General features: G+C 45.6%; 1 protein-coding gene across 1 annotated transcript in view; it reads left to right on the top strand.

Moving 5' to 3' along the window:
- Positions 1–26,869, top strand: part of BICDL1 (BICD family like cargo adaptor 1) — a 131,098-nt gene that overhangs the window by 63,084 nt on the left and 41,145 nt on the right. The window contains exons 4-6 of the mRNA XM_038762753.1: positions 17,338–17,454; positions 18,961–18,972; positions 26,065–26,211. Coding sequence (XP_038618681.1) covers positions 17,338–17,454; positions 18,961–18,972; positions 26,065–26,211 — 276 coding nt within the window. The remainder of the gene's footprint in view (positions 1–17,337; positions 17,455–18,960; positions 18,973–26,064; positions 26,212–26,869) is intronic.

Raw genomic sequence — 26,869 nt, 5'->3', positions numbered from 1 at the left:
GTTCTAAGCGCTGGGGAGGTCACAAGGTGATCAGGTTGTCCCACGTGGGGCTCACACTCTTAATCCCCCTTTTACAGATGAGGTAACTGAGGCTCAGAGAAGTGAAGTGACTTGCTCAAAGTCACACAGCTGACAAGTGGCGGAGTCGGGATTTGAACCCACGACCTCTGACTCCAAAGCCCGGGCTCTTTCCACTGAGCCACGCTGCTTCTCTCCAAGCGCTTAGTACAGTGATCTGCACACAGCACTCAATAAATATGATCAATTGGTTGAGAGTAGGGAACATTACCACTTATATTGTACTCTTAGTACAGTGCTCTTTTCAAGGTACTCAATAAGTGCCATTGATTGATATGCACTTAACAGGTAGCAGAAAATAATAATGGTATTTATTCATTCAATCATTCAACTGTATTTATTGAACGCTTACTGTGTGCAGAGCACTGTACTAAGCGCTTAGTTAAGCGCTTTGTTAAGCACTTACTATGTGCCAAGCACTGTTCAAAGCACTGGGGTAGACACAAGGTAATCAGGTTGTCCCACATGGGGCTCTCAGTCTTAATCCCCATTTTACAGATGAGGTAACTGCGGCACAGAGGAGTGAGCCTGCTGTTGGGTAGGAGCCATCTCTATATGTTGCCAACTTGGACTTCCCAAGCGCTTAGTACAGTGCTCTGCACACAGGAAGCGCTCAATAAATACGAATGAGTGAATGAATAATTATTATTATTATTAATTGTACTTTCTAAGTGCTTAGTACACTGCTTTGCTTGCAGTAAGTGCTCAATAAATATGATTGAATAATTATAGCATTTATTAAGCACTTGTGCTAAGCAATGGGATGGGCAAAACCATGGGCAAAAAATGGGCAATGTGCTAAGGAAAATCAAACAGGCGTGGCTCAGTGGAAAGACCCCGGGCTTGGGAGTCAGAGGTCATGGGTTCAAATCCGGGCTCCGCCACTTCATCATCATCATCATCAATTGTATTTATTGAGCGCTTACTGTGTGCAGAGCACTGTACTAAGCGCTTGGGAAGTCCAAGTCGGCAACACATAGAGACAGTCCCTACCCAACAGCGGGCTCACAGTCTAGAAGGGGGAGACAGAGAACAGAACCAAACATACTAACAAAATAAAATAAATAGAATAGATAAGTACAAGATAAATAAATAAATAAATAAATAAATAAATAAATAAATAAATCATCATCATCAATCGTATTTATTGAGCGCTTACTGTGTGCAGAGCAGTGTACTAAGCGCTTGGGAAGTACAAGTCGGCAACATATAGAGACAGTCCCTACCCAACAGCGGGCTCACAGTCTAGAAGGGGGAGACAGAGAACAGAACCAAACATACTAACAAAATAAAATAAATAGAATAGATATGTACAAGATAAATAAATAAATAAATCGTCATCATCATCATCAACTGTATTTATTGAGCGCTTACTGTGTGCAGAGCACTGTACTAAGCGCTTGGGAAGTCCAAGTCGGCAACACATAGAGACAGTCCCTACCCAACAGCGGGCTCACAGTCTAGAAGGGGGAGACAGAGAACAGAACCATACATACTAACAAAATAAAATAAATAGAATAGATATGTACAAGATAAATAAATAAATAAATCATCATCATCATCAATTGTATTTATTGAGCGCTTACTGTGTGCAGAGCACTGTACTAAGCGCTTGGGAAGTCCAAGTCGGCAACACATAGAGACAGTCCCTACCCAACAGCGGGCTCACAGTCTAGAAGGGGGAGACAGAGAACAGAACCAAACATACTAACAAAATAAAATAAATAGAATAGATAGGTACAAGATAAATAAATAAATAGAGCAACAAATATGTACAAACATATACATATATACAGGTGCTGTGAGGAAGGGAAGGAGGTAAGGAGGGGGAACTTTACTCGTTTTTCTCCGTGTCCCGGAGCGATCGGACGATTTAAAAGCTGAACACGGCCGCCTCCGGATTTCCCGCGCGGCGCAGATGTGACTTTGGCCAAGTCATTTCACTTCTCTGGGCCTCCATTACCTCATCTGGAAAATGGGGATTGACCGTGAGCCCCCCGTGGGACAACCTGATCACCTTGTATTCACCCCAGCGCTTAGAACAGTGCTCTGCACGTGGTAAGCGCTTAACAAATGCCATCATTATTATTATTAGAAAATCGGACCCGGTCTCTGCCCCACTTGGGGTTGACGTCTGTGTAATTTTTGTTTGGGCTGGTGTAAGCGGGGAGAATCGAGAACTAATGAAGATGTTTCCAGGTGGAGTTGTGTGCGCGTAGATGTCTGTGGAGCCCACTGTTGGGTAGGGACTGTCTCTATGTGTTGCCAATTTGTACTTCCCAAGCGCTTAGTACAGTGCTCTGCACATAGTAAGCGCTCAATAAATACGATTGATTGATTGATTGATTGTGGAGGGGCAGAGTAGGAGGAGCCATCAGAGAAGCAGCGTGGCTCAGTGGAAAAAGCCCGGGCTTTGGAGTCAGAGGTCATGGGTTCGAATCCCGACTCCACCACATGTCTGCTGTGTGAGCTTGGGCAAGTCACTTAACTTCTCTGACCCTCAGTTACCTCATCTGGAAAATGGGGATGAAGACTGTGAGCCCCATGTGGGACAACTTGATCACCTTGTATCCCCCCCCCCCAGCGCTTAGAACAGTGCTCTGCACATAGTAAGCGCTTAACAAATGCCATCATCATCATCGTCACTGGGGATGGGAAGTGGAGACTTCATTTCTCAGTTCTTCCTCGGAGGGGATTCTGGAATTTTCCATCGTTCCCTAATTTCTTCGGTGGATAGAGCAAGCTAACAAGGCTAGCATGTAGTAACAACAATAATAATAAATGATGGCACTTTTTAAGCATTTACTATGTGCAAAGCACTGTTCTAAGCGCTGGGGAGGTTATAAGGTGATCAGGTTGTGCCACGGGGGGCTCACAGTCTTCATCCCCATTTTACAGATGAGGTAATAATGGTATTTTAGCGCTCACTGTGTGTCAAGCACTGTTCTAAGCGCTGGGGTAGATACAAGTGAATCAGGTTGGACCCAGTCCCTGTTTCGTATTCATTCAGTCGTATTTATTGAGCGCTTACTGTGTGCAGGGCACTGTACTAAGCGCTTGGAAAGTACAATACAGCAATAAAGAGAGACAATCCCTGCTCACAACGGGCTCACGGTCTGGCCTGGGAGACAGACATGGATGCAAGTAAACAGGCATCAAAATAAATAAATAGAATTATAGATGTAGAGATGAGCCCACTGTCGGGTAGGGACTGTCTCTGTATGTTGCCAACTTGGACTTCCCAAGCGCTTAGTACAGTGCTCTGCACACAGTAAGCGCTCAATAAATACGACTGATTGCTTGATTGTGGGGCGGGGAATGGGGGGAAGAGCAAAGGAAGTGAGTTGTGGTGATGTGGAAGGGAGGGGGTGCTGAGGAAAATGGGGCTTAGTCTGGGAAGGCCTCTTGGAGGAGGTGAGCCTTCAATAATCATCATAATCATCATAATGGCATTTATTCAGTGCTTACTATAATAATAATAATAATGATGGCATTTATTGAGCGCTTACTATGTGCAAAGCACTGTTCTAAGCGCTGGGGAGGTGACAGGGTGATCAGGTTGTCCCACGTGGGGCTCACAGTCTAAATCCCCATTTTACAGATGAGGTAACTGAGGCCCAGGGAAGTTAAGCGACTTGCCCAAAGTCACACAGCTGACAAGTGGCAGAGCTGGGATTTGAACCCATGACCTCCGACTCCAAAGCCCGGGCTTTTTCCACTGAGCCACGCCATAAGGGAATCGAGGCCCAGAGAAGTGAAGTACCTCGCCCAGGGTCACACAGTAGACAAGTGGCGGAGCCGGGTCCTCGGTTCCGGGCTCTTTCTACTAGGCTGGCGTGGCTCAGTGGAATGAGCCCGGGCTTTGGAGTCCGAGGTCATGGGTTCGAATCCCAGCTCCACTAATTGTCAGCTGTGTGACCTTGGGCAAGTCACTTCACTTCTCTGTGCCTCAGTTCCCTCATGTGTAAAATGGGGATTAAGACTGTGAGCCCCACAGGGGACAACCTGATCACCTTGTAACCTCCCCAGCGCTTAGAACAGTGCTTTGCGCATAGTAAGTGCTTAATAAGTGCCATTATTATTATTATTATTATTGTTACTACATGCTAGCATTGGCCTGGCTTAACTTGCTCCATCCACTGAAGCAATTAGGGAATGATGGAAAATTCCAGAATCCCCTCTGAGGAAGAACTGAGAAATTAAGTCTCCACTTCCCATTCCCAGTGATGATGATGATGGCATAGTAAGCGCTTAATAAATGCCATTATTATTATTATTGTTACTACATGCTAGCGTTGGCCTGGCTTAGCTTGCTCCGTCCACTGAAGCAATTAGGGAATGATGGAAAATTCCAGAATCCCCTCCGAGGAAGAACTGAGAAATGAAGTCTCCACTTCCCATCGCCAGTGATGATGATGATGGCATAGTAAGCGCTTAATAAATGCCATCATTATTATTATTATTATTGTTACTACATGCTAGCATTGGCCTGGCTTAGCTTGCTCCATCCACTGAAGCAATTAGGGAATGATGGAAAATTCCAGAATCCCCTCCGAGGAAGAACTGAGAAATGAAGTCTCCACTTCCCATCCCCAGTGATGATGATGATCATCATCATCATCAATCGTATTTATTGAGCGCTTACTATGTGCAGAGCACTGTGCTAAGCGCTTGGGAAGTACAAATTGGCAACATATAGAGACAGTCCCTACCCAACAGTGGGCTCACAGTCTAAAAGGGGAAGACAGAGAACAAAACCAAACGTACTAACAAAATAAAATAAATAGAATAGATATGTACAAGTAAAATAAATAAATAAATAGAGTAATAAATATGTACAAACATATATACAGGTGCTGTGGGGAAGGGAAGGAGGTAAGAAGGGATGGCATAGTAAGCGCTTAATAAATGCCGTCATTATTATTGTGCCCCGCTGTTCGCTTGGATGGAAAACGGAATCCAGTTTTCCCTCTTTTCCCTGGGCTGCAGGGGAATGTGAATCTCACCGTCACCCACTCTCACTGCAGAGCTTTTATTTCTGTCCCGGTGCAGTTTTCCCTCCCTAACGGCTTTCCAGAGCAACAATCCGCACCAAGTGGTAAATTAAAGCCTCTCGGGGCTAATCCCTGCTCGTATTCGCCCGTAGCCATGGTAACCGGCTGATGATGCTTAAGCTCAGGGAGGCAGAACCTGAGAAGGGTATTTGTGGACGATCGCTTAAGGTACCCCAAGGACCGTACCGTGAGAAGATTAACAGGCCGCTTAGCCGTCGTCGACTCGAGTGTCCTCATTTTCCCCGTAGATTTCTCATATGGTTCCATATGCAAAGACTCTGTTTATTTATTTATTTAATTTATATGTACATATCTATTCTATTTATTTTATTTTGTTAGTATGTTTGGTTTTGTTCTCTGTCTCCCCCTTTTATAATAATAATGGCATTTATTAAGCGCTTACTATGTGCAAAGCACTGTTCTGAGCGCTGGGGTGGATACAAGGTGATCAGGTTGTCCCACGGGGGGCTCCCAGTCTTAATCCCCATTTTACAGATGAGGTAACTGAGGCTCAGAGAAGTGAAGTGACTTGCCCAAGGTCACACAGCAGACATGTGGTGGAGCCGGGATTTGAACCCATGACCTCTGACTCCAAAGCCCCTGCTCTTTCCACTGAGCCACGCTGCTTCCCCTTTTAGACTGTGAGCCCACTGTTGGGTAGGGACTGTCTCTATATGTTGCCGATTTGTACTTCCCAAGCGCTTAGTACGGTGCTCTGCACATAGTAAGCGCTCAATAAATACGATTGATGATGATGATGATGATGACTCAGTCGCAAACTGGAGATGCTTAAGAGCAAACCTTGATCTGTAATTTTTTTCAGTCTCTGTTTTTGTTCTGGCTGCATCTGTTGGGTAGGGACTGTATATGTTGCCAATTTGTACTTCCCAAGTGCTTAGTACAGTGCTCTGCACACAGTAAGCGCTCAATAAATACGATTGATGATGGTGATGATCCATGTCCGCGCACGGGCCTTTGAGGCAGGAGGACGGGGGTTCTAGTCCCAGCTCTGCAACTTCTCTATATGTTGCCAATTTGTACTTCCCAAGCGCTTAGTACAGTGCTCTGCACATAGTAAGCGCTCAATAAATACGATTGATTGATTGATTGATTGTCTGCCGGGTGATCTTGGGCAAGCAGTTCCCTTCTCGGTGCCTCCCTTACCTCATCTGTAAAATGGGGATTAAAGACTGAAGAGGGACCTGGGTCCTTGTCCTGGCCCTACCACGCGTCTGCTGTGTGACCTTGGGCAAGTCAGTTCACGTCTCTGTGCCTCAGTTACCTCATCTGTAAGTTGGGGATTAATAATAATAATAATGATGATGGCATTTATTAAGGGCTTTACTCGGTGCAAAGCACCATTCTAAGCGCTGGGGAGGTTACAAGGTGATCAGGTTGTTCCATGTGGGGCGCACAGTCTTCATCCCCATTTTACAGATGAGGTAACTGAGGCACAGAGAAGTGAAGTGAATTCCAGCTGGAATTAGAACTCAGGTCCCTCTGACTTTCCGGACCGTGCCACTGGGCCACACTGCTTCTCTTCTTCCTTCTGTGGAAGAAGGCCTCCTGATAAGGAAATTATCCCATTAATCCCTTGAGCTAAAGGAGCTTTACTGAAGCTTCAGGTCAGCAGTTTATCTCATAATCTCAGTTCCATTTTCTGTAGTCCTAACCCGGCTATTTTCAAGAACTTCCTTTAAGAAATTGGAGTGTATCAGTATGGGCCCATAGGTATGATCTGCCAAGGATTTTCCAGTGCCAGAATTTATTTGATCCTACTGATTTTGTGGGTGGTCCACTTCCCTGCTCCATTTATACATTTTTTTTCCATTCACCGGATTAGAAGGTTTGAAGTTACCTGTATATATGTATATATGTTTGTACGTATTTATTACTCTATTTATTTATTTATTTTGCTTGTGCATATCTATTCTATTTATTTTATTTTGTTAGTATGTTTGGTTTTGTTCTCTGTCTCCCCCTTTGAGACTGTGAGCCCACTGTTGGGTAGGGACTGTCTCTGTATGTTGCCGATTTGTACTTCCCAAGCGCTTAGTACAGTGCTCTGCACATAGTAAGCGCTCAATAAATACGATTGGTGATGATGATGAAGTTCATTCATTCAATCGTATTTGTTGAGCGCTTACTGTGTGCAGAGCACTGTACTAAGCGCTTGGGAAGTACAAGTTGGCAAGGGAAGTACAAGTTGGCAAGTTCTCCACATTTCAAGTTCCTCCACCTAAAGACATTTTAATGTCTCTTCCTCCTCTTTCCCCCCAACTTCCACTTCCTCCCCTCCCCTCTTCTTCCTCCTCTTCCTCCGCTCCTGCTCCTATTCCTCCTTCTTCCTTCCTTCGACCTCCAAGCTTTTGGAAAGACTGCTGGTAGTCCATATGACTGAGACCATTACTTTTTTAATGGCATTTTTTAAGAGCTTACTATGTTCCAGGCCTTGCATTAAGCGCTGGGGTAGATACAGAGAAGCAGCATGGCTCAGTGGACAGAGCCCAGGCTTTGGAGTCAGAGGTAGTGGGTTCAAATCCCGGCTCCGCCATCTGTCAGCTGGGTGACTTTGGGCAAGTCACTTCACTTCTCCGGGCCTTAGTTCCCTCATCTGTAAAATGGGGATTAAGACTGTGAGCCCCCCGTGGGACAACCTGATCACCTTGTAACCCCCCCAGCGCTTAGAACAGTGCTTTGCACATAGTAAGCGCTTAATAAATGCTATCATTATATTATTATTATACAAGATAATCGGGTTGGACATAGTCCCTGTGTCCCACTTAGGACTCACACCCATTTTATAGATGAGGTAACTGAGGCACGGAGAAGTGAACCAACATACCCAGTGTCCCACAGCAGGAAAGTGGGGGCGTCAGAATTAAAACCCAGGTCCTCTAACTCCCAGGTCTGAGCTCTTTCCATTAGGCCATGCTGCTTAATAATAATAATAATAATAATAATAATAATAATAATGGCATTTTTAAAGTGCTGATTATGTGTGAAGCACTGTTCTAAGCGCTGGCAGGGATGCAGGGTGATCAGGTTGTCCCAAATGGGGCTCACGGTCTTAATCCCCATTTTACAGATGAGGTAACTGAGGCCCAGAGAAGTGAAGTGACTTGCCCAAAGTCACACAACTGACAAGTGGCGGAGCCAGGATTAGAACCCATGACCTCGGACTCCCAAGCCTGGGCTCTTTCCACTGAGCCACGCTGCTATTGAACACCTACTGTATGCCAAATAGGACCAAGTGCTTGGGAGAGTCCAGTAGAGTTCATTTATTCATTCATTCATTCATTGATTCATTCAGTCGTATTTATTAGTAGAGTTAGAAGACATGATCCATGCCCAAACTGGCAAAGTCCCAAAGAGACTGGAAGCCTTCTAGACCATGAGCCCGTTGTTGGGTCGGGATTGTCTCTATCTGTTGCCAAATTGTACTTTCCAAGCGCTTAGTACAGTGCTCTGCACACAGTAAGTGCTCAATAAATGCGATTGAATGAATGAATATCTTGTTCCTTTTCTTCCCTCCCCACACAGTTCCTTGAGGACGTTCTCAAACGAGATTTCCCTTTCACCCTCCGTCTCCCCCAGCCTTCAAACGTCACTCCAAGCTGTGATCAAATTGCCCCCAAACTTCGGGGTTTCTTTCACATTTGGAAAACCTACATTCTCTTTTTCAACTCACGGCTGTACATCCTGATTTTAAAACCCAAATCATGGGAAGCAGCAGAAGGGAAGCAGCATGGCTCAGTGGAAATCGCCCGGGCTTGGGAGTCAGGGGTCGTGGGTTCTAATTCCGGCTCCGCCGCTTGCCGGCAGTGTGACTTTGGGTAAGTCACTTCACTTCTGTGTGCCTCAGTTGCCTCATCTGTAAAATGGGGATTAAGATTGTGAGCCCCACGTGGGACAACCTGATGATCTTGTATCCCCCCAGCGCTTAGGACAGTGCTTTGCACATAGTAAGCGCATAACAAATACCATCATTATTATCATTATTATAGCACGTAACACATATTATTATTATTATTATTGGAAGTCCCGGCTTCTAATCCTGGCTCTCTCCCTTGTCGGCTGTCATCAAACTTGTCTGTGCCTCAGTTCCCTCATCTGTAAAATAAGGATTAAGACTGTGAGCCTCCCGTGGGACATGGACTGGTGTCCAACCAGATTAGCTTGTATCTATCCCAGTGCGTGGAACAGTGCCTGACACGTGGCACTTAACAAATAGCATTAAAAAAAAGACAAAACACAGTTTTTAAAGTCTCTCCAACCCTGGAGAAATGAAGTACTTGGATATATGAGAACTGCCTGTTCCTGGGGGAACTTTGCGGTGTTGTGATTGTATAAGCTTGCCTTGTCTTCCATCCCACTCAGAGCCTTAAATCTCTTGTGATTTCTCTTTGGTAGGAGAAGAGGTTTCAGTACAACAGAGTTGGCAGACACATTCCCTGCCCACAAAGAGCTTAGAGACTAAAAGTTCCTTTTCCATGGATTGACATTTAGAGCCGATGGATCTGTGGAATTTATTGAGTTCCTTTTGTGTGCAGAGCACTGTTCTAAGCACCTGGGAATGAACAACACAATGGAGTGTGTTGTATCCCCCCAGCGCGTAGAACGGTGCTCGGCACATAGTAAGCGCTTAACAAATACTATTATTTTTATTATTATTATTATTATTATCCCTGTTTGCAAGGAGCTTTTGGTCTCCAGGGAAGACAATCAAAGTCGGAATTAAAACCCAGGTCCTTTTGACCCCCCCAGGCCTGTGCTCTTTCACTAGGCCTCGCTGCTTCTCATAATTTCTAGACTGTGAGCCCGCTGTTGGGTAGGGACTGTCTCGATATGTCCCAACCGCTTAGTACAGTGCTCTGCACACAGTAAGCGCTCAATAAATACGATTGAGTGAATGAATTTCTTCTAGACTGTGAGCCCGTCTTCTAGACTGTGAGCCCGTTGTTGGGTAGGGACCATCTCTATATGTTGTTGGTTTTTTTCGGGTTTTTTTAAATGGCATTTATTAAGCGCTTACTACAAAGCGCTGTTCTAAGCGCTGTTGCCAACTTGTTGTTGCCAATCTGTTGCCCACTTGTACTTCCCAAGCGCTTAGTACAGTGCTCTGCACACAGTAAGTGCTCAATAAATACGATTGAATGAATGAATTTCTTCTAGACTGTGAGCCCGTTGTTGGGTAGGGACCGTCTCTATATGTTTGGGTTTTTTTTAATGGCATTTATTAAGCGCTTACTACAAAGCACTGTTCTAAGCGCTGTTGCCAACTTGTTGTTGCCAATATGTTGCCAACTTGTACTTCCCAAGCGCTTAGTACAGTGCTCTGCACACAGTAAGCGCTCAATAAATACGATTGAATGAATGAATGAATAATTTCGCCATGTATAAATGTAGATCATAAAAAGAGAGTGAATCTAAACGGGTACAATTTGTATTCTGAAAGCATAAGACTACATGCCACTTGTCTCGCAAAGCAGATTCAAGCCATCCAGCAACTACAGATCAATCAATCATATTTATTGAGCGCTTACTGTGTGCAGAGCACTGTACTAAGCACTTAATAATTGATAATAATAATAATAATAATAATTGATAATTGGTAATTGAACTGAAAAGTTGTGGCCAGCACATTTCATTCAAATGATTGAAAATTGAAAAAGCCATTCATTGTTGGTCCAAATCGGGGGAATCTGTAGAGCGCAGAGCCCACTGTTGTGCGAAATGGATATCTTCAGCCCAAAGCTGATGGCTTAGGAATTGATTTCTCAGGTCAGTGGGGCTGCCTTAGAGGAATCTGTGGTTCATCACGTCCCAATTTTTGAGGGCCGTGTCTTGGAAGAAAAAAAAAACGAAAATAGGTGGACAGCAGACAGCCACTAACCGCCAAATAACTACAAAATCAAGAGGAGTTACCGAAACAGACTAGATTGGCTTTCTCAACATGTTGAAAATTGGAATCTTCTGCAAAGACGATTAAATACGTTATTATTTACACGATAATTTTCATTAAGTGCATGATTGTTAAATCATTAAATACAGGGGCAAAACGACACCTTTCAAACCTAAAGAGAAATTCCTCGAATTTTTTGCTTGCATTCGTTATGAGATTCGTGGATTTGGTAAAGAGAGGCTTTGCGGCATTTGGAACGGACTGTTCTGTCATTTTCACCGAACTCGTTAACTGCAGTTGCCTCTAATTTCTTAGAACCTTCCAGGTGAACAGGCCTCTTAGAAAAGAATCTCTAACCAGAGAGTAGAAAGAATTTAAACCAAATGCATCTCAAGGCTAAGTTTTCCAATGTTGACCTTCATTTGCGCGTCTTGATCCGAGACAAAATAGGGACGGGGTAGCGAGAGGTCCTTTAAATATTAACTGACTAGCTATTCTGACTCTATTTTCTGCCCAAACCTGAATTCACCTTGTCCTGTTTTCCTTTCATTTCAACCCACCCCACCTCTGCTGCGGCTGTAAAGATCTATAGGTTCCATGTTGTTAGCATCATTCTCCTAATAGGATTCCCATTAGGATTTTCTTCCATGCTGCTGTAAACGTCAGATCTTTAGGTTCCATGTTGTTAGCATCGTTCTCCTAATAGGATTCCCGTTAGGATTTTCTTCCATGTTGTTAGCATCATTCTCCTAATAGGATTCCCATTAGGATTTTCTCCACCAGCGTGTCTGATAGGTTTATTATGATTGATTGATTGATTATTACTGTGTTCTTTGGGGCCCAGTGATTTATTTATTTAGTATTCTTTTCCTTCTTCCTCCCCTTCCTCTTCCTCCTCTTGTTCCTCTTCCTCCTCCCCTTCTTCCTCCTCTGTCTCTTCTTCTTTCTTCTTCCCGACAGTTTCTTATTTCTGCTCCCACATGCAAACATCCCATTTCCTCCTCTTCAGGAAGGATTCTCTTTCTAGACTGTGAGCCCACTGTTGGGTAGGGACCGTCTCTATATGTTGCCAACTTGTACTTCCCAAGCGCTTAGTACAGTGCTCTGCACAAAGTAAGTGCTCAATAAATACGATTGATTGATTGATTGATTTGGGGCATAGAAAAGAAAAAACCTGTTTATATTTAAGGAGGGTTTACTGCTATATATCTGGTCGTTTGGCATTATTCCTGTTTGGTTTCTGAAGTGTTCAATATTCAAATTAGAAGGACAGACAAAGCCATCACCTACTTGAAAGATGGGAATCTGCTTTGGAATATTGGCACATAGGTGAAAGAAACAGGATGGATTAATCAATCAATCTGTCAATCAGCGGTACTTACTGTGTGCAAACCGCTGTACTAATCGCCTCGGAGAGGACAGTGCAACAGAACTGGTAAACTTGTTCCCTGCCCACATTGAGCTTACAGTTTAGAGGGGGAGACAGACGTAATTTGGACTAAATCAAGAACAGTTTTCTGTCAGTATGGTGCAAAGCTACAATTAATTTAAGATCCCCAGAGGTAGTGAGATCTGTGTAACCAAGATGTCTTAAATTTCTAGTGTTTGTTGATCAGCATCGGAAAGAAAAAATGAGATTATTCTTTAGTGGAAGAGCATCTCCTGGAGAAGCATTCATTCATTCATTCATTCATTCAATCGTATTTATTGAGTGCTTACTGTGTGCAGAGCACTGTACTAAGCACTTGGGAAGTACAAGTTGGCAACATATAGAGATGGTCCCTACCCAACAGTAGGCTCACAGTCTAGAAGGGGGAGACAGACAACGAAACAAAACATATTAACAAAATAAAATAAGTAGAATAAGTATGTACAAGTAAAATAAATAAATAGAGTAATAAATACGTACAATCAATCGTATTTATTGAGCGCTTACCGTGTGCAGAGCACTGTACTAAGCACTTGGGAAGTACAAGTTGGCAACATATAGAGACGGTCCCTACCCAACAGTGGGCTCTCAGTCTGGAAGGGGGAGACAGAGAACAAAACCAAACATATTAACAAAATAAAATAAGTAGAATAAATATGTACAAGTAAAATAAATAGAGTAATAAATACTTACAATCAATCAATCATATTTATTGAGCGCTTACTGTGTGCAGAGCACTGTACTAAGCACTTGGGAAGTACAAGTTGGCAACATATAGAGACGGTCCCTACCCAACAGTGGGCTCACAGTCTAGAAGGGGGAGACAGAGAACAAAACGAAATATATTAACAAAATAAAATAAGTAGAATAAATATGTACAAGTAGAATAGAGTAATAAATACAATCAATCAATCGTATTTATTGAGCGCTTACTGTGTGCGGAACACTGTACTAAGCACTTGGGAAGGACAAGTTGGCAACATCTAGAGATGGTCCCTACCCAACAGTGGGCTCACAGTCTAGAAGGGGGAGACAGAGAACAAAACCAAACACATTAACAAAATAAAATAAATAGAATAGATATGTACAAGTAAAATAAATAAATAAATAGAGTAATAAATATGTACAAACATATATAGATATATACAGGTGCTGTGGGGATATACAGAAGCAGTGTGACCTAGTTTCTAGAGCCAAGGCCTTGGGAGTCAGAATGACCTGGATTCTAATCCCTGCTCTGCCACTTGTCTGCTGGGTGACCTTGGGCAAGTCACTTCTCGTCTCTGTGCTTCAGTTACCTCATCTGTAAAATGGGGATCAAGACTGTGAGCCCCACCCCGGGACAGGAACTGTGACCAACCTGATTAGCTTGTATTTACCCTCGCTGTTAGTACAGTTCCTGGCACATAGAAAGCGCTTAACAAATACCAGAAAAATCACTGTGCACTGTCTAAAGGAGTTTTTTATAATAATAATAATAATAATAATAATAATAATAATAATGATTGGCATTTGTTAAGCGCTTACTATGTGCAAAGCACTGTTCTAAGCGCTGGGGAGGATACAGGGTGATCAGGTTGTCCCACGTGGGGCTCACAGTCTTAATCCCCCTTTTACAGATGAGGTCACTGAGGCCCAGACAAGTTAAGTGACTTGCCCAAGATCACACAGCAGACATGTGGCGCAGTTGGAATTCGAACCCATGACCTCTGGCTCCCAAGCCCGTGCTCTTTCCACTGACCCACGCTGCTTCTCTGCTTCTCAAATATGACTTTGATTACAGTGTACCAATCAATCGGACAGTCAGTCAGTGGTACCTGTTGAGCGCTTTCTGCGTGCAGAGCACTGTACTAAGCACTTGGGAGAATGCAGTGTAACAGTGTCATACCAAGCCCCAGGAAAGACCAAGCACTGAAAAGTGGTGACAAAATATAATAATAATAATGGCATTTATTAAGCGCTTACTATGTGCAAAGCACTGTTCTAAGCGCTGGGGAGGATACAAGGTGATCAGGTTGTCCCACGGGGGGCTCACAGGCTTAATTCCCATTTTGCAGATGAGGTCACTGAGGCTCAGAGAAGTGAAGTGACTTGCCCAAAGTCACCCAGCTGACCATTGGCGGAGCCAGGATTTGAACCCATGACCTCTGACTCCAAAGCCCGGGCTTTTTCCACTGAGCCTCGCTGCTTCTCTGCTTCTCAAATATGACTTTATCTCCATTTTCCAGATGAGGTAACTGAGGCCCAGAGAAGTTAAGCGACTTGCCCAAAGTCACACAGCTGACAATTGGCGGAGCCCGGACTCGAACCCATGACCTCTGACTCCAAAGGCCATGCTCTTTCCAGTCAGTGGACACTTTCATTCATTCATTCATTCATTCATTCATTCATTCAATCGTATTTATTGAGCGCTTACTGTGTGCAGAGCACTGTACTAAGCGCTTGGGAAGTCCAAGTTGGCAACAACTAGAGACGGTCCCTACCCAACAGCGGGCTCACAGTCTAGAAGGGGGAGACAGACAACAAAACAAAACACATTACCAAAATAAAATAAATAGAATAAATATGTACAAGTAAAATAAATAGAGTAATAAATACGTGCAAACATATATACGTATATACAGGTGCTGTGGGGAGGGGAAAGAGATAAGGTGGGGAGGAGGGGGAGAGGAAGGAGGGGGCTCATTCATTCATTCAATCGTATTTATTGAGCGCTTACTGTGTGCAGAGCACTGTACTAAGCGCTTGGGAAGTACAGAATAAGACCCAAAGTCCGGAAATCATTGTCCCCTGACCTAAGAAAGCCTGCCTGTCCCCAGGCTTTTATTTACCTTGAACTGAGGGTGTAGCGCTGTTGGGTGGGGACCGTCTCTATATGTTGCCAACTTGTACTTCCCAAGCGCTTAGTACAGTGCTCTGCACACAGTAAGCGCTCAATAAATACGATTGATTGATTAGGAAGAACAACGGCTTCTATAGATTGTTGTCCTCTGTATTGTAAAACAACACAACTGACTTTCACTGTGACTGTTGCAGGACTGTCCCTTGTGTGGTGTTGTCGTGCCTAATAACTTGCTTTGCTCCGTTGCTTCGTCTCTGGTCCCTACCGAAGTATTTGGTCAGAGAGCTACTCCCTTCTAAAGAGCAGGGTGTTATATTGGGCTCTCCTCAGAGGTTTCTATTCATTCAGTTGTATTTATTGAGCGCTTACTGTGTGCAGAGCACTGTACTAAGCGCTGGCGAAGTCCAAGTCGGCAGCGTATAGAGCTGTGAATGGGTCAGTCCTCGAGGTGCCAGTCTGAGCCCCAACTAGCCACCTTGAGTCCTTGTTCCTTGTCCTTGTCCTCGTTCAATCCCGGCTCTGCCAACTGTCAGCTGTGTGACTTTGGGCAAGTCACTTCACTTCTCTGGGCCTCAGTTCCCTCATCTGTAAAATGGGGATGAAGACCGTGAGCCCTCCGTGGGACAACCTGATCACCTTGTAACCTCCCCAGCACTTAGAACAGTGCTTGCACATAGTAAGTGCTTAATAAATGCCATTATTATTATTATTATTATTATTATTATTATTATTATTCTTATTTGCACATAGTGCTTAATAAATGCCATTATTATTATTTATTTATTTATTCATTCAGTCAGTCAGTCAGTCGTAGTTATTGAGCGCCTACTGTGTGCAGAGGACTGTACTAAGCGCTTGGGAAGTACAAGTTGGCAACAAGTTGGAACTTGTATATATATCACCTGTAAATATGTATATATTTTTGTACATATTTATTACTCTTTTTTACTTGTACATATCTATTCTATTTATTTTATTTTGTTAATATGTTTGGTTTTGTTGTCTGTCTCCCCCTTCTAGACTGTGAGCCCGCTGTTGGGTAGGGACCATCTCTATATGTTGCCAAGTTGGACTTCCCAAGCGCTTAGTACAGTGCTCTGCACACAGTAAGCGCTCAATAAATATGATTGATTGATTGTTACCTTGGACAAATCAGTTTGGGTAGGGATATGGGAAAGATTTGTTCACTCATTCTTTTATCCACCGGATCATTTCACGCATTATAAACCCTTGAAAGTTTCAGCCTTGTCCAAGGCCTTGTCTTGCTGTGTCCTTAAAATAATAAAAAGAATGGTACTTGTTAAGCGCTTACTGTGTGCCAAAGAAGAACGGTATTTGTTAAGCGCTTACTGTGTGCCAGGCACTGTACTAAGCGCCGGGGCAGATGCAAGCAAGTCGGGTTGGACGCAGTCCCTGTCCCGCGTGGGGCTCACAGTCTCAATCCCCATTTTCCGGGTGAGGTCACTGAGGCCCAGAGAAGTGAAGTGACTCGTCCAAAGTCACACAGCAGACAAGCGGCGGAGCCGGGATTAGAACCCATGACCTTCTGATTCCCAGTCCCGGGCTCCAGCCATTACACCACGCTGCCTCTCACGTGAACCTCCAGGGTATCTTATAATGCCGGTTTTCACCTCCGTCTAGTATTTCATTTGAGGTTTGATTATGGCCCAGGGCCATTATATATAATGTATATATGTATATATGTTTGTACATATTTGTTACTCTATTTATTTATTTATTTTACTTGTACATATCTATTCTATTTATTTTATTTTGTTAGTATGTTTGGTTTTGTTCTCTGTCTCCCCCTTTTAGACTGTGAGCCCACTGTTGGGTAGGGACCGTCTCTATATGTTGCCAACTTGGACTTCCCAAGCGCTTAGTACAGTGCTCTGCACACAGTGAGCGCTCAGTAAATACGATTGATGATGATGATGATTAGGGAGAAGGACTCCAGGCTGACGATCCCTCTCCCGCGTGTCCTTTTCGCGTTGGAAGTGAAAACCCGGCGGGTCTCTTGTGTCCGTAGGCGTCAGAAGTGGAGCAGCGGCTCTCCATGCAGGTTCACACGCTCCGAGAGGATTTCCGGGAAAAGAACTCATCCAGCAATCAACACATCATCCGACTCGAAGGTCTCCAGGCTGAAGTGAGTCTTCCCCTCCCGTAGAGACTTGTGTTGCCCAAGAATAACTATAATAATAATAATAATAATGATGATGGAAACGCTATGTGCCCAGTGCTGTTCTAAGCGCCGGGGTTGATACAATAATAACAATAATGGCATTTATTTGTACTTCCCAAGCGCTTAGTACAGTGCTGTGCACACAGTAAGCGCTCAATAAATACGATTGATTGATTTATTAAGTGCTTACTATAATAATAATAATGATGGTATTTGGTAAGCGCTTTCTATGTGCCAAGCACTGTTCTAAGCGCTGGGGAGGTTACAAGGTGATCAGGTTGTCCCGCGGGGGGCTCACAGTTTTAATCCCCGTTTTGCAGATGAGGGAACTGAGGCACAGAGAAGTTGTGACTTGCCCAGAGTCACACAGCTGACAGTTGGCGGAGCCGGGATTTGAACCCATGACCTCTGACTCCAAAGCCCGGGCTCTTTCCACCGAGCCATGCTGCTTCTCCAGCTATGATTCTTCTTACTATGTGCAAAGCGCCGGGGTTGATACAATAATAATAATGGCATTTATTAAGCACTTACTATAATAATAATAATGATGGTATTTGTTAAGCGCTTACTATGTGCCAAGCACTGTTCTAAGCGCTGGGGAGGTTACAAGGTGATCAGGTGGTCCCACGGGGGGCTCACAGCTTTAATCCCCGTTTTGCAGATTAGGGAACTGAGGCACAGAGAAGTTAAGTGACTTGCCCTGAGTCACACAGCTGACAGTTGGCGGAGCCGGGATTTGAACCCATGACCTCTGACTCCAAAGCCCGGGCTCTTTCCACCGAGCCATGCTGCTTCTCCAACTATGATTCTTCTTACTATGTGCAAAGCGCCGGGGTTGATACAATAATAATAATGGCATTTATTAAGCACTTACTATAATAATAATAATGATGGTATTTGTTAAGCGCTTACTATGTGCCAAGCACTGTTCTAAGCGCTGGGGAGGTTACAAGGTGATCAGGTTGTCCCACGGAGGTTCACAGTTATAATCCCCATTTTACAGTTGAGGTCACTGAGGCCCAGAGAAGTGAAGTGACTTGCCCAAAGTCCCGCAGCTGACAAGTGGCGGAGCTGGGATCTGAACCCGCGACCTCAGACTCCAAAGCTCATGCTCTTTCAGGTTGTCCCACGTGGGGCTCCCGGTCTTAATCCCCATTTTACAGATGAGGGAACTGAGGCGCAGAGAAGCGTAGTAACTTGCCCAAGGTCGCGCGGCGGACGAGTGGCGGAGCCGGGACGACAACCCACGTCCTCCGACTCCCAAGCCGGGGGGGAGAGACGGGAGGGGAGTTGGAAGAGAGGCCAACCCGGGCCGGAATGCCAATGGAGACGGCGGTGTCCTAATAGTAGCCGCGGAGGTGGGGCAGAGGGCCCCCCAAAAAACCGCCCTGTTTCTAATTTTGTGACTGACAAAATTGTCTAAAGGCTGTTGTTTTTTTTTTTTCTCCTCTTCCCCCTGGTGTGGAGCAGCAGGTACTTGAAGTAAGTAGAGTTTGAGCTGGGAATGGGGGCTTGGCATGTTCATTCAATCATATTTGTTGAGCATTTGTGGCATGCAGAGCACTGTACTAAGCGCTTGGGAGGGTACGGTCCAGTGGTGTCTGGGGCCTTCCTCTGCCGGGGGTTGATTCCTTTGCTACCCCACCCTCCCTCCGCACAAAGCCCGCAACCCTTGAGGAGCCTCATCATCGCCAGGGCGTTCGTTCCTGGGTTTCGCCACAATTTTCGGGGAGGTGGGAATTTGCAAACTCTTCATCATCATCATCATCATCAATCGTATTTGTTGAGCACTTACTGTGTGCAGAGCACTGTACTAAGCACTTGGGAAGTACAAATTGGCAACATACAGAGACAGTCCCTACCCAACAGTGGGCTCACAGTCTAAAAGGGGGAGACAGAGAACAAAACCAAACATACTAAAAAAATGAAATAAATAGAATAGATATGGACAAGTAAAATAAATAAATAAATAGAGTACTAAATCTGTACAAGCATATATATATATATGCAGGTGCTGTGGGGAAGGGAAGGAGGTAAGATGGGGGGATGGAGAGGGGGACGAGGGGGAGAGGAAGGAAGGGGCTCAGCCTGGGAAGGCCTCCTGGAGGAGGTGAGCTCTCAGTAGGGCCTTGAAGGGAGGAAGAGAGCGAGCTTGGCGGATGGGCAGAGGGATTGGGGGCATTCCGGGCCCGGGAGATGACGTGGGCCGGGGGTCGACGGCGGGACAGGTGAGAACGAGGTACGGTGAGGAGATAAGCGGCGGAGGAGCGGAGGGTGCGGGCTGGGCTGGACAAGGACAGAAGGGAGGGGAGGTAGGAGGGGGCCAGGGGATGGACAGCCTGGAAGCCCAGGGTGAGGAGTTTCTGCCTGATGCGCAGATTGATTGGTAGCCACTGGAGATTTTTGAGGAGGGAAGTAATATGCCCGGAGCGTTTCTGGACAAAGATAATCCAGGCAGCGGCGTGAAGTATGGATTGAAGTGGGGAGAGACATGAGGATGCGAGATCAGAGAGAAGGCTGATGCAGTAGTCCAGACGGGATAGGATGACAGCTTGAATGAGCAGGGGAGCGGTTGGGATGGAGAGGAAAGGGCGGATCTTGGCGATGTTGTCTGCATTTAGGGCATGCAGAGCACTGTACTAAGTGCTTGGGAGAGTACGGTCCAGTATTGTGTGGGGCCTTCCTCTGCCGGGGGTTGATTCCTTTAGCTCACGGGTTCCTTTGCTACCCCACCCTCCCTCCACACAAAGCCCGCAACCCTTGAGGATCCTCATCATCGCCGGGGCGTTCGTTCCTGGGTTTTGCCACAATTTCCGGGGAAGTGGGAATTTGCGAACTCTCCATAAACTCATTCATTCATTCGTATTGATTGAGCTCTTACCATGTGCGGAGCACTGTGCTAAGCACTTGGGAAGTCCAAGTCGGCAACATCTAGAGACGGTCCCTACCCAACAACGGGCTCACAGTCTAGAAGGGGGAGACAGACCACAAAACAAGACATTAATAAAATAGAATAACTGTACAAGTAAAAACCAAGAACCAGACCGGCTCTGTAGAAACGAACTTTATTTGGGCAAGACTATTTACAAAAGAAGATGTGGAACGCTGTTTTTCTAAAAATATGCCTTTATATGTATAATATGTATATTAGAAAAAACCATACATGTATTACATGACTGCTACATACAAAAACTACAGCACTGTGGGAGCTGATTGCATTCCTTTGCCACTTATCTGCCGTGTGGCCTTAGGCCAGTCACGTCACTTCTCTGGACCTCAGTTCCCTCACCTGAAAAATGGGGATTAATAATAATAATAATAATAATGATAGTATCTGTTAAGCACTTACTATGTGCCAAACACTGTTGTGAGCGCTGGGGGAGATACAAGGTAATCAGGTTGACCCACGTGGGGCTCACAGTCTTCATCCCCATTTTACAGAAGAGGGAACTGAGACCCAAAGAATAGTAATAATAATAATAATGGCATTTATTAAGCGCTTACTATGTGCAAAGCGCTGTTCTAAGTGCTGGGGAGGATACAAGCTGATCAGGTTGTCCCACGGTGGGTGGGGGGGGGGGCCTCAGTCTTAATCCCCATTTTAGAGATGAGGTAACTGAGGCACAGAGATGTGAAGTGACTTGCCCAAAGTCACACAGCTGACAAGTGGCAGAGCCGGGATTAGAACTCTTATGATAATAATAATAATAATAATAATGGCATTTATTAAGCGCTTACTATGTGCAAAGCACTGTTCTAAGCGCTGGGAAGTTACAAGGTGATCAGGTTGTCCCACATGGGGCTCACAGTCTTAATCCCCGTTTTACAGATGAGGTAACTGAGGCACAGAGAAGTTAAGTGACTTGCCCAAGGTCACACAGCAGACTTGTGGTGGAGCCGGGATTCGAACCCACGACCTCTGACTCCAAAGCCCGGGCTGTTTCCACTGAGCCACGCTGCTTCTCTAAGACAGTGAGCCCCATGTGGGACAGGGACCGTGTCTAACCTGATTAGCTTGTATCTACCCTGGCGCTTAGTACAGTGCCTGGCGCGAGTAAGCGCTTCACAAGTACCAAAAAAAAAAACCAATTCCTGAGAGACAGCTCTTCGGTCAGGATTCTCATCAGGGGCCTGGAGCTCGTCTACGGGGACTATTTCTCTTAAAGAAGGGACTCGGAGGATAAAGCACTTAGTACAGTGCTCTGCACATAGTAAGCGCTCAATAAATACGATTGATGATGATGATAAAGAAGCCCTCCTGGGCATTTAATAATGACGGCATTTGTTAAGCGCTTACTATGTGCAAAGCACTGTTCTAAGCGCTGGGGAGGTTACAAGGTGATCGGGTTGTCCCATATGGGGCTCCCAGTCTTCATCCCCATTTTACAGATGAGGTAATTGGGGCCCAGAGAAGTGAAGTGACTTGCCCAAAGTCACCCAGCTGACAAGTGGCGGAGCCGGGATTTGAACCCATGACCTCCGACTCCCAAGCCCGGGCTCTTTCCACTGAGCCACGCTGCCTCATTTGACTGAAGGTTCTCTCCTCCGGGAATTTCGTTGGTGTGGCTGCTTTGGCGTGACTGTAGGGATCAGAAATTTATTTTTTTTTTTTTGCCTTTTTGGCTTCCTTCAGGAACGCCGCTTTACCGGTGCCCATGTGCTTTCGCTGCGCTTAGTACAGTGCTCTGCACACAGTAAGCGCTCAATAAATACGATTGATTGATTGACTGAGCTGTTTCTGTAGATAATATTTCTTTGTCTGGCCAGATATTTGATTCCCCTGGACAGAAGCCATGGCATCCCCCTTCCCCCTCCCCATAATAATAATAATAATAATAATAATAATAATAATGATGGCATTTATTAAGTGTTTACTATGTGCAAAGCACTGTTCTAAGCGCTGGGGGGATACAGTGTGATCAAGTTGTCCCACGTGGGGCTCACAGTCTTAATCCCCATTTTTACAGATGAGGTAACTGAGGCTCAGAGAAGTTAAGTGACTTGCCCCATCCCCCCCGCCTTACCTCCTTCCCCTCCCCACAGCACCTGTATATATGTTTGTACGGATTTATTACTCTATTTATTTATTCATTTTATTTGTACATATTTCTTCTATTTATTTTATTTTGTTAATACGTTTTGTTCTCTGTCTCCCCCCTTCTAGACTGTGAGCCCACTGTTGGGTAGGGACCGTCTCTAGATGTTGCCAACTTGGACTTCCCAAGCGCTTAGTCCAGTGCTCTGCACACAGTAAGCGCTCAATAAATGCGATGGAATGAATAAATGAATTTGGCACTGTAGAACATTGGCGTTATAATAATAATAATGGCATTTGTTAAGCACCTACTATGTGCAAAGCACTGTTCTAAGCGCTGGGGGGGATACAATATGTTCTGCACACAGTAAGCGCTCAATAAATACGATTGATGATGATGATGATACAAGGTGATCAAGTTGTCCCACGTGGGGCTCACAGTCTTCATCCCCATTTTACAGATGAGGGAACTGAGGCCTAGAGAAGCTAGGTGACTTGCCCAAGGTGACACAGCAGACAAGTGGCGGAGCCGGGATTTGAACCCATGACCTCCGACTCCAAAGCCCGGGCTCTTTCCACTGAGCCACGCTGCTTCTCTGATGGATGGGTGGCCAAGGGAGAGACCGGTTCACTGGGAACAGAATGGTCATGGAAGAGTCAGGGAAGCAGTGGAAAAACAACTTTCCGGAGCCGCCCCGACAATTCCTTTCTGAACAGGAATCTGGCGAGGGAGGGCCTTCCCAGGGGAACGTATATAGTACTAATTAAGCGCTTACTAGGTTCCAGGAACTGTACTAACCGCCGGGGAAGGTACAAGCTAGTCAGTTTGGACTCAGTCCCTGTCCCACGTGGGGCTCCCCGTCTTAATCCCCAATTTACAGATGAGGTAACTGAGGCCCGGAGGAGTGAAGTGACTTACCCAAGGTCTCCCAGCAGACAAGGGGCGGAGCCAGGATTAGCACCCAGGTCCTTCTGATTCCCAGGCCCATGCTCCACCCGTCCAGAAGGAGCGTGGCTCAGTGGAAAGAGCCCGGGCTTTGGAGTCAGAGGTCATGGGTTCAAATCCCGGCTCCGCCAATTGACGGCTGCGTGACTTTGGGCAAGTCACTTCACTTCTCCGGGCCTCAGTTCCCTCATCTGTAAAAATGGGGATTAAGACTGTGAGCCCCCCGTGGGACAACCTTGTAACCTCCCCAGCGCTTAGAACAGTGCTTTGCATATAGTGAGCACTTAATAAATGCCATTATTATTATTAAGCCATATTGCTTCTCTGTTTATTGAGCGCTTACTGTTCATTCATTGTTAGTCATACTGATTGAGTGCTTACTGTGTGCAGAGCACTGTACTGAGCACAATTCATTCATTCATTCAGTCGTATTTATTGAGCGCTTACTGTGTGCAGAGCACTGTACTAAGCGCCTGAGAAGTACAAGTGGCAACATATAGAGACGGTCCTTACCCAACAGTGGGCTCACAGAATTAGCAGACATGTTCCCCTGCCCGTAACAGACTTACAGTCTAGAGGGTCCCAATGAAGGAATTCTGGGTCCGGAGTGAAGGGCCAAAGCGTTAAGTGCCCCCAAATCACGGCTTTCGAAAGAAGCAACTCTGAAAAGCCAACCCACTCTTTCCAGCTCAGAAATCACCGAAGCTGGTAATAATGATGGCATTTATTAAGCGCTTACTATGTGCAAAGCATTCATTCATTCATTCAATCGTATTTATTGAGCGCTTACTGTGTGCAGAGCACTGGACTAAGTGCTTGGGAAGTCCAAGTTGGCAACATCTAGAGACGGTCCCTACCCAACAGTGGGCTCACAGGCTAGAAGCGCTGGGGAGGTTACAAGGTGATCAGGTTGTCCCACAGGGGGCTCACAGGCTTCATCCCCATTTTACAGTTAAGGTAACTGAGGCCCAGAGAAGTGAAGTGACTTGCCCAAAGTCCCACAGCTGACAAGTGGCGGAGCCAGGATTTGAACCCATGACCTCTGACTCCAAAGCCTGGGCCCTTTCCACTGAGCCACGCTGCTTCTCACAGTCATTGGTGACAATCATTCATTCAGTCAGTCAGTCGTATTTATTTTACTGCAAGCCCTTTTAGACTGTGAGCCCACTGTTGGGCAGGGACTGTCTCCATATGTTGCCAATTTGTACTTCCCAAGCGCTTAGTACAGTGCTCTGCACACAGTAAGCGCTCAATAAATACGATTGATGATGATGATTTATTGAGCGCTTACTGCCCACTGTACATATTTCCTCCATTTTATTTTGTTAATATGTTTTGTTCTCTGTCTCCCCCTTCTAGACTGTAAGCCTGCTGTTGGGTAGGGACCGTCTCTATATGTTGCCAACTTGGACTTCCCAAGTGCTTAGTACAGTGCTCTGCACACAGGAAGCGCTCTATAAATACGATTGAATGAATGAAGGCAACTAGGTCATCCCACATGGGGCTCACAGTCTTAATCCCCATTTTCCAAAATAATAATAATAATGACATTTGTTAAGCACTTACTATGTGCAAAGCACTGTTCTAAGCGCTAGGGAGAATACAAGGTGATCAGGTTGCCACATGTGGGGCTAACAGTCATCCCCATTTTACAGATGAGGTAACTGAGGCCCAGAGAATTCATTCATTCATTCAGTCAGTCATATTTATTGAGCACTTACTGTGTGCCGAGCACTGTACTAGGCGCTTGGGAAGTCCAAGTTGGCAACATATAGAGACGGTCCCTACCCAACAGCGGGCTTACAGTCTAGAAGGGGGAGACAGACAACAAAACAAAACGTATTAATAAAATAAATAGAAGAAATATGTACAAATAAATAAATAAATAAATAGAGTAATAAATATGTACAAACATATATTAGAAGTTAAGTGACTTGCCCAAAGCCACCCAGCTGACAAGCGGAGGAGCCGGGATTTGAACCCACAACCTCTGGTTCCCAAGCCCGGGCTCTTTCCACGGAGCCACGCTGCTTCCAAGAGGCAGACGAGGCCCAGATAATCAATCAATCGTATTTATTGAGCGCTTACTGTGTGCAGAGCACTGTACTAAGAGCTTACTGTACTGTCTGGCCCAAGGTCACACAACAGACGAGCGGCGGAGCTGGGATTAGAACCCATGACTTTCTGATTCCCAGGCCTAAACCAGGCTGCTTCTCCCGCCCCTTTTATCTCTGGAAATTCCAGGATCCGGCAGCGGCCTGCCTTCCACTTTTCCCTCCCTCCCGCTCTTCCTGGCAACGCACATTCCAGCTTTTCCAGACCTCCCACCCTTTCTAGACTGTGAGCCCACTGTCGGGTAGGGACCGTCTCTATATGCCGCCAACTTGGACTTCCCAAGCGCTTAGTCCGGTGCTCTGCACACGGTAAGCGCTCAATAAATACGAATTGATTGATTGATTGATCGATTCCCAGGCAGGCGGCGGGAGGAAAGAGGGGTTTTCCGTGAGGTGCCGGTCTCCGTCAGGTGCAGCTACACATCCCAGACCGGTTCCTCCTCCCTTCCCCGTGACCCCGGGCGCTCTCCCCGTTGCAGATCAAGATGCTCTCGGAGCGGAAGCGGGAACTGGAGCAGAGGCTGAGCGCCGCGATGGAGGAGAATGACCTGCTGCAGGGGACGGTGGAGGAGCTGCAGGAACGCGTGGTGGCCCTGGAAAGGCAGACCCAGGAGCAGGACCTGCAGGTGACACGGGTGGGCAGGGAGGCGGAATTCCCGTCGGAAAAAGGAGCCGGCATCTGTGAGCCCACTGTTGGGTAGGGACCGTCTCTATATGTTGCCAACGTGTACTTCCCAAGAGCTTAGTCCAGTGCTCTGCACACAGTAAGCGCTCAATAAATACAATTGAATGAATGAATGAATTCATTATTTCCAAGAGAAATTGGGACATCTCCTTTTCCGGGCAACTGCCTGGGAGATGGTTGTCATTCTATGTAAGCCCCATTTTAATGTCTGTCCCCAACTGTATTTTATCCGCACCCTGTGCGCAGGGATCATGTCTCCCTGCTCTCTTGGGTTATAGTCTCCCGAGCGCTTAGTACTATGTCAAGCCCACAGGAAGCACTCGATTTTTTTTTTATGGCATTTGTTAAGCGCTTACTATGGACCAGACACCGTACTGAGCGCTGGGGTAGATAACAGATAATCACATGGGGCTCACAGTCTTAATCCCCATTTTAAATAATAATAATAATAATGATGATGGTGTTTGTTAAGCGCTTACTATGTGCAAAGCACTGGTCTAAGCACTGGGGAGGTTACAAGGTGATCTGGTGGTCCCACGGGGGGCTCACAGTTTTAATCCCTATTTTACAGATGAGGGAACTGAGGTACCGAGAAGTGA

The sequence above is a fragment of the Tachyglossus aculeatus genome, chromosome 21, assembly GCF_015852505.1.
Source record: "Tachyglossus aculeatus isolate mTacAcu1 chromosome 21, mTacAcu1.pri, whole genome shotgun sequence".
Taxonomy (NCBI): domain Eukaryota; kingdom Metazoa; phylum Chordata; class Mammalia; order Monotremata; family Tachyglossidae; genus Tachyglossus; species Tachyglossus aculeatus.
The sequence above is the reverse complement of the archived record's forward strand: the minus strand, read 5'-3'. Positions and strand labels throughout refer to the sequence as shown.